At 40.3% G+C, this 8,901-nt stretch overlaps 1 protein-coding gene across 1 annotated transcript; it reads right to left on the bottom strand.

Moving 5' to 3' along the window:
• Positions 1-5,546: 5,546 nt before the first annotated feature.
• On the bottom strand, positions 5,547-8,612 carry LOC127185351 (melanoma antigen preferentially expressed in tumors-like). The gene is made up of 3 exons (XM_051141842.1): positions 8,320-8,612; positions 6,807-7,391; positions 5,547-6,060 (listed from the first exon to the last, which is right to left on the bottom strand). Exons 1-3 carry the CDS (start codon positions 8,607-8,609, stop codon positions 5,547-5,549), a joined length of 1,389 nt encoding a protein of 462 aa, XP_050997799.1. The 5' UTR covers positions 8,610-8,612.
• Between the last annotated feature and the right edge of the window lie 289 nt (positions 8,613-8,901).

The raw sequence follows: 8,901 nt of genomic DNA on the forward strand, positions 1-8,901 counted from the left end.
TACATATACATATAAGCTGTGCGTGTTGGCAAAGGCTTTTAATCCCAGCACAAGGCAGGCAGGGGCAGGAGGATCGCTGTGAGTTTGAGGCCAGCCTGCTCTACAAAGTGAGTCCAGGACACCCAAGGCTATAACAGAGAAACTAAAAAAGGCAATATGTGTATGTATATGTACATATAGATATATATGTATTTTATATAGTGTGCTAAAAAAATATATATGTGTTGTAAATGTCACAACAACACCCATTATTGTGCATATAATGGAATATTCTTAAGTGAGACAAACACAGATTGACAGAAATTGAAAAGATTTAACGGGTGCCTGACCAGGAATCTTCAGATATGTTCAGCTTGTAAAGTTGGTGGTGATAGTGGAATTGTCCTTGTAGATGTGACTATGGAGAAACGATGACTAAACTCACTGAAGTATCCTAAATGGAATCGTGGACCACAGTGACAACATTATGTGATTAAACCCATCAAATACAAATTAAATATGTGGTTTACTTATTAGGACTTCAGCAATATTCATCTCCCTGTTTCTGGTAACTCTTTTAGAGTTCTAAGTTGTGTATACTAGGGTAATATGGGGGCAGGAAAACTGTGTCATGAGCCTAAGTTCAGTTTATAATCTAAGAGGTTGTGAGATACACATCTGTAATGACATCACTAGAGACAGAAGCCGGGGGAACGTAAGAGCCGTGAGAAGTTGCATGGCCACCGTGACTGGAAAAATCCAAAGCATCTGAGAGCCTATTACACTAAACAAAATCACGGCCCTCTACGGCAAGTATGAAACAAGGTCCATGAGCATGTACTTGCTCTTCACGTGTGAAAACCAAGCTAAATTAATTAAATCCTGTAGAAAGCGAAAGACAAATCTACACAGTTCGGTCCTTACTGTTTTAAAGAGCTGGCCCGTAAGAGACGTTGCGGCAGGTTGACGCAGAACTCCAAATCCTCGCAGCACAGCTGTAGAAATACCAAGTCCTTCTCAGGGATATAAATCTCCTGAGCTACCGCTACCTCGGGAGAAGGCCGGCCTCCAGAGACAGCACCACCTCATGAGAAACCGCACCAAAGGCAAGCAGATTCAGAACCACTGGGGAATCCCTCCAGGTCACAGATTAATCCCTCTGCCCTTGTCATTTAGCCCCAAACAGGTTTAACTTACTCGTAGTTACCTAAGTAAGAAGGTTTATGTGTTCAGCAGCGGCAGCCACTCATTTTCGGAGAGGCTTTCCCCATGGCGGCACAGGCGTCCCAGGCCACGAGAATGAGGGAAGCCGCCCTCGAAACAGTCCGCCTTCTCCAGTTTAAAACCAGTCACTTGAGAAATCTGATTGGTTCCTCGGCCTCACCTGACTTGTCACCAGATACTTCCGCCATCCGTGTGCGCCGATCATCTGCCGCATTGCTAGGGGGCTCGGCGTATGCGCCAGTCCACTTCCCTAAATACTCTTAGACTAAGAAAAAAGAAAGTCACCCATAAAAATTAAACCCACCTCTGAGTGAGACATAACCACCACCTGGCCTCAGATTTTACTAAGCCTGGTCTCAGGCTCAGACAGACAGCCATCACAATTAGTGGAAACACTACCGGAGGTGTTTCATTCAAACTGGAGGAGCTCCTGGAACTCGCTCTGTAGATCAGGCTGTCCTCAGTTGGAACTCACAGAGATCAATGCTTGCCTCTGCCTCTGGCTACACAGAGGATTTTTGTCTCAAAACAAAACAAACAAACAAACGAAGCCAACAGAAATTAAATATAGAGGCAGGCCGTAGTGGCGCAGGACTTTAATCATATTTTGTTTAGATTTGAGAACTTCTATGATTTTGCTGAAAATATTTTCTGTGCTTCCTTTTTTCTCTTTCTTTTTAACTATTATTCAGAGGTAGGGTCTTTTCATTACATCCCAGATTTCCTCGTTGTTTGTTGTTGTTTTTGTTACTGTTTGTTTCTTTTGTAAACATTTCTCTTTGATTTCATAATCATTCTTTTTTTTTTTCTACCCTGATATAGTCTCTTTTTCACTTCATTCAGTTTGATGATTAGACTTTCTGGTTTTCTTTTTCTTTTTCCTTTTATGCTTCTTGTAGTTTATTTCAGGGTGGGTTTTCTTCTATGTTTGTATCCCTTCATTCAATTTTTCATGCTTTTAATTTTTCATTATCTAATTTAAGTGTTTGTATTTTCATGGTCTTCATTCAGTAATTTTTCCATTTTCTTCTTTTAGCTCCTTGCACTTGTTAACAAGTGCTAATGTGAAATTCTTATATATCAGCTAAGTTGTTTTCATCTGATCAAATTATAGTGGCTATTGCTAATTTCTTGAAAATAGAAATTGTCTTGGCTGCTCGTGCAGTTTGTGTTTTGCAGTGGGATCTGGACATCTAGAGTTAGGATGTTTGTGGTGTTTCTTGGTCTGTACAGCTACTCTCATCTTCGTTGAGTATATTTGGATGTTTGTTGTTACTCCACTTGTCAGGTTCAGACTCTGTGTTCAGACTCCAAGAAGTTCCAGACTGGCATAGTGGGTGGGGTGGTAGATAGTGAACAAGGGACAAATTTCCACATCTTTCAACTTTCAAGTGGTAGACTCCATTGTTTTAAAGTGTGTGCAAAACGTTTAATGCAATTTCAAGTTATTATATCTAATTAGGAATCCGTCGTTCAGAGGGAGCCACAGTGAGTGGATCAGGGCCTAGCTCATAACAGAACCCTATAGAATCTTCTTATTACGACTGATATTTCTGTATCCACTGACTCTGCAGTGAAACATTTGAGGTTAAATTTACCACATTATACTGACAAGGAATAGAAAGGGAAATATCCCAGTGACCAACACTTATGATGTCCTGACATATATATGTGTGGCTTTCTGCTGGATTTTCTATCCTCACAATCCCCAAAAGTCGATTATAAATTCAGACTTCCTATGTGTAAAAAAATGAACTGGACCCATATTTGTCACCTTGCACAAAATTCAAATCCAAGTGGATTAAAGACCTCAACATAAAATCAGAGACACTAAGCCACTTAGAGGAAAAAGTGCGAAAGAGCCTGGAACATATTGGCACAGGAGACAACTTCCTGAACAGAACACCAACGGCCCAGGCCTTAATGTTAACAATTAATAAATGGGACCATCTTGAGGCTGAGAAGCTTCTGTAAGGCAAGAGACACTGTCAAGAGAACAAAGCGACAGCCTGCAGACTGGGAAAAAATCTTCACCAACCCTACATCTGACAAAGGTCTAATACCCAAGATATATAAAGAACTCAAGAAATTAAACACCACCAAACTGAATAACCCAATTGAGAAATGGGCTTGGAACTAACCAGAGAATTCTCAACAGAGGAGTATCAAATGGCTGAGAAACACTTAAAGAAATGCTCAACTTCCTTAGTCATCAGGGAAATGCAAATCAAAACAACTCTGAGATTCCATCTTACACCCATCAGAATGGCTAAGATCAAAAATTCAAGTGACACCACATGCTGGCGAGGATGTGGGAGAGAGGAACACTCCTTCATTGCTGGTGGGAATGCAAACTAGTACAGCCACTTTGGAAATCTATCTGGTGCTATCCTCAGAAAAATGGGAATAGGGCTTCCTCAAGACCCAGCTATTCCACTCCTTGGAATATACCCAGAAGATGCTCTAGCACACAACAGAAAATTTGCTCAACCATGTTCATAGCAGCCTTATTCATTAATAGCCAGAACATGGAAACAGCCTAAGTGTCCCTCAGTAGAAGAATGTATAAAGAAACTGTGGTACATATACACTATGGAATACCACTCAGCTATTAAAAACAAGGAATTCCCGAAATTTGTGGACAAATGGATTGAGCTAGAAATGATCGTAATGAGTGAGTTAACCCAGAAGCAGAAAGACTCAAACGGTATATAGTTATTTATATCTGCATACTAGCAGAAGGGGCATGTCCCACGAAAGCCTTCACTTACCAGGAAACTGGGACAGAGGGGAGAACATCCTATTGGGATCTAGATGAGAGAAGCATAGGAGAATAGCAAGTAGATGGATCCAGAGGGTCCTAGAAACCTACAAGTAGAACATTATGAAAGGCATATTTGGGCCCAGGGGTCCCGCTCAAACTAAGGCACCAGCCAAGGACAATATAGGCGGTGAATTTTAAACCCCTACCCATATCTAGCCAATGGTCAGAACATTCTCCACAGTTGAGTAAAGAGTGGGATATGACTTTCTCACATACTCTGGTGCCCCATATTTGACCATGTCCCCTGGAGGGGGAGACCTGGTGGCACTCAGAGGAAGGACAGCAGGTTGCCAAGAAGAGACTTGATACCCTATGAGCATATACAGGGGGAGGAAATCCCCCTCAGTCACAGTCATAGGGGAGGGGAATAAGGGGAAAATGGGAAGGAGGGAAGAATGGGAGGATACAAGGGATGGGATAATATTGAGATGTAATATGAATTAATAAAAAAAATTTTTAAAAGATTCAAATAAAAAAAAAGGATTGTTATCTCAGCCAGACAGTATATCAGCACTTGGCAGACTGATGCTATAGTAGTGTGAGCACGGGGGAAGGCTGGAGTACAGTGCAAGAAGTCTCAAACAATAGCAAAAACAAACAAAAAAAGTAAGACGGTAACTGGAAAGAACACATTTTTATGGATTATGTAATGGACTCCCAAGAGACTATAATGATTAAATATTAGAAGAATGTCACAGACTGTAAGAAAAATGCCAGATTCACCTATTGTTTGAATACATAGGGTTTTAAATTAAGCCTGAACTTCTGAAAATATTTCCAGAGTAACTTAAGTGAAAAGTAGTTACTTTTATATGAGCCCATGTCTCTGCAACTTTAGTGCTGTGGGGACAGAGAAGTAGAATCTAAGAGCTTCTTGGCCATTTGCTCTAATCAAAATGATGTTAATAGTTTATTGCAATGTACAAAGAATGAGAGACCTTGGAAAAATAATCCTTAAATGAGATGTCACACTGATTTTCTTCATAGATTAAATATTAGTTTTCTGAATTTTATTTTATATTACTTTTTCAGTTATAATAAAACAAGCGACTAAACAACAACAACAACAACAAAAAACCCAAAAAGACCAACTTTCATACAACTTTAGGGATAAACATGTTTTGCTTCAATCACCACCTGCCCTCCTAAGTCACAAGTAGGACAGGTTAGATTGTCGCGACTGGTGTTAAGTATCCAGACATAAATCTCATTGAAGATGGAGCTGTGGCATTTCGTCATGTAGTCTTTCCAAATTCTCTATGTAAAGTTTTAGTAGGTAAGATGAAATACTATCAAGAACAATAGTCAAGAAACACATGGGTCCTCTCAAAGTCCTCCATTTTCTTCTAAGTTATTCTCTATTGAAATCAGTTACACACCTATAATTTGTAACTGTATTTTCCTACAACATAAGGACCGTTTGTGTTAATGGTTAACAACAACAACATCAACAACAACAACAAACCTATTTATCACTTAGGGGAACATATGAAGTTGAAGTTGTGTTAGACTATGCAATTTAACCAGTGTAAGTGATCCAACACATGTCGTCCCTTTCTGCCTCCTGCAGCATGATCTTCAACTGCGCATTCACATCAACAAGTTTCTGTTGATCCAAACAGACCCGATCGTGCCATCGCCCATAGCAATGCATGGGGATAGGATAAATCACGTATTTCAGCTGCGTCATGGGCGTTAAGTACTCAAGAATTCTCCTGAGCATAGGCATAGTAATGGGATTGGAAGAAAAGCTGAACAAACGGAGTTGGGAACAGCGGCTCAGGGCTGGGGCCAGAATAGAGAGTGTAGCATCTGTTAAAAGGCAGTGGTCAATTGCCAGATGCTGCAAGGTACCAGAGAGATTCTCCAGGAGACAATAAAAGGGTTCACAATCTTCCCAAAATATTGAATTGTTGCTGACATCCAACAACTTTAAATAGTTGACTTGAGGGCACTGAGACAGAAACTTTAAGTCGCTGTAAGAAAGTTCACAGAATAGCAGTTGCAAAAAATCCAAATCAGCTGGTAGTACTCTGCAGAAAGGAAACAAACAAATATTTCTGGAAAATGAGCACTATGAGAGGGGAGTTATATCCAGGAATCTAGAGTAAACTATTTTGCACATATTTTGCATTAGCAGCTAATGCTGTGGGCTTTCACATTCTTAGTAGACTTGTGCATCTGTGAAAGATACTTTATCACTTTAACAAATGTTATTTTAATCTTGATGATGCATACAAGATATTGCTATAGAGGTGTGTGGAAAGCTCAGGGAAAATACTATATACACTTAGTAACTAGAATATAATTAAAGGTGGGACTAGTTCAGCTGCTTGAAAGAGATAGGACAGAGGGTGCAAGCAAATGGAAGCTCCCTGTGGTCTGTGCACGAATGACAGCCTCCACATTCTCGGCCTAACCTCGGAGATAGCACATTAGGTAATTGGTCTGGCCCATAGTCTATGGGTATACGTGGCTATAATTATGTGCGCCTGTGCCACAACATAAAGTTTCTCTCAATTCCTCCTCTTCACCTCCTGATGGCTACAGAAGTACTACACTGTTCTTTTCACCTTCACTGAGCACACTGCATGCATGTGCTTAGATGACCAATTTTCTGAAACTCTGTTTTTCTCTTCAATTAAAAAAATGTGCCCTTTCTTTGCTGTTTTTAAACCCACAGCATTGCCCATGCTAACATGGAAGGTGAAAGATGAATTTTTTCTCATCTTAAAAACAGGCTATTAACGGAAACCCAGTACCTATCCCAAGCTCTTACCTCAGGACATGTTCAAGATGATCAGTGAGGCAGAATGAGGACAGGCTGAGCTCCTTGAGGTGGTCCATACAACTCAGTTGAGAAAGGAAATTTCTAAAGGCTCTTTCATTGAAAGATCTACAAGTGATTTTAGACAGGCTAAGACTATCTAAGTTTACAGCCTGCTCCAGAAGGGGCACGACACTAATGAGAGAAGCCTCAACAACTGCCAGGTGAGAAACACATTTCAGATCAAGGTGGCTTAAGGCGCTTCTGCACTCACTCAAATTCTTAATGCGCAAATCACGGCAGCACAGATGCAAAGATCCCAAGCTCTGCTCAACTTTACTCAGAAGCAAAGCAAAATATTCATTTCCCCTAAAGGACCTATCAAGGGAAAGGCTCACTAGTAATTCCATAGTTGTCTTGGGGGACTGACCCTCAGATTCTGAGCTTGAATTACTACATTGGCTTTGGACTTTCATGAGAGAGCGCTCAGAGTAAGCGCAAGAACGCACACAGGGTTTGCATGTAGTAGTGATCACAGGGCATTTGGTCTTATAGCCAGGATGCTGAGTTAAATCTAGGATCCTCAGTTTAGGGCTCCTGTAGGTTAAAAAAAAACAAAGAACATCTGAGGGGTAGCAAATATTAATATAACCAAGCAGAATCAATAATAACATGTAGTGACAAAATGATCTCTCTTTCCTTTGTCGCTCCATATACCAGCTATCAGCAAGACTTTCCTATGCAAATACTATATCCTTTACTATCCTTGACTGTTTTATATATCAATTAATTCTCACAAGCCTTGCTGCTCGTGCCTCCATTTTATGTATATCTATCAATAGCAGCCTCATGCACCTCTATTACCAAAGTAAAACCCTCTGTAAAACCTCAGAGTTTTTAAAAATAACCTCAATTGATAGACCAAACACCTTACATCCATTTTTTAACACTTACAATAACAAACTATGGAAGATAAAATACCATAGCTAGCTGGTGTTCTCTTTCAACGGGTATGCCTAATGCACTAATGCAGCGTGAGAAAAAGGGTCAAACTTTACCACTGCTGTCAGTGTATCTTATGCCCATCCACTGAGGCAGCACTGAACAACAGAACAAAGTTATCTTGGGATCTCCTCAAGTTCATGGATTACTGTGCACTCAGAAAAATCACTTTATTCTTTGTTTACATTCCTTATATTGACTTACTGCCAACAGTCTTTCCCATGAAAAGTAAACAGCACTCATGACTGTTTCCTTTAATTCTCCACCCATCCTCAGCAGTCTTAACACGCAAGTCTTTCTTCAATGTAAATAGTAATACCAGAATACAAATCCATCAATAGTGTTCTCGATCCCTTACATTCCATATTCAACATTGTAAGACACTTGTTTCAAAGTCACCTCAAGGTTTAGACTAACAGTCTCATCTTCTCTTCCACTACTAGCCTACACTACCTCTGAGAGAATAGCAGACAATGGCATAACGTCCTGTATCTTACTACACCTCCGATACACAGAATCTTACCTAGAAGCTGGGTTCTCAGCAGGAAAAAGCTGAAGACTCTCAACCATGACCTTCCACAGTTTGGGCTGGACTTCCTGCATGCTTAATGGCCCAACATGGAGGCAGAAAAACGGCCAACTCTTCACCATTGCTGAAAGTATCTTCTCATGTCTACCCTTGAAGGCAGCAGTGAACAATGGAACAAAAAGCTCCCTTGGGATCTCCTGGAGAGCTTGAATTGCTAAAGGCTCATGGTTCAAAAGACATTGTATAGCAATATCCAACAGTGTGGGTGGTTCCTTGAAGTCCATCTTAATGAATCTGCAACAGAGTGAGAATCATTTAGAAAATTTGACAACACCCACGGTATCTTCTTGGCAACCATTATTAACAACATGCTAACTTTTGGTAGTAAAACATCCACTTCTAGAGACCTCTACTTGTAGGCAATAGGCATATGCCTGTGAGTATATTATGGCCTATTTGTATATGAATATACATATAACAACTCCTTTACAAATACACACACACACAAACACACATAAACCTGTGAAGGTGATGAAATGCCAGTAGAAATGAACACTGTTGTTCGAACACAATTTT

The sequence above is a fragment of the Acomys russatus genome, chromosome X (genome assembly GCF_903995435.1).
Source record: "Acomys russatus chromosome X, mAcoRus1.1, whole genome shotgun sequence".
NCBI lineage: Eukaryota > Metazoa > Chordata > Mammalia > Rodentia > Muridae > Acomys > Acomys russatus.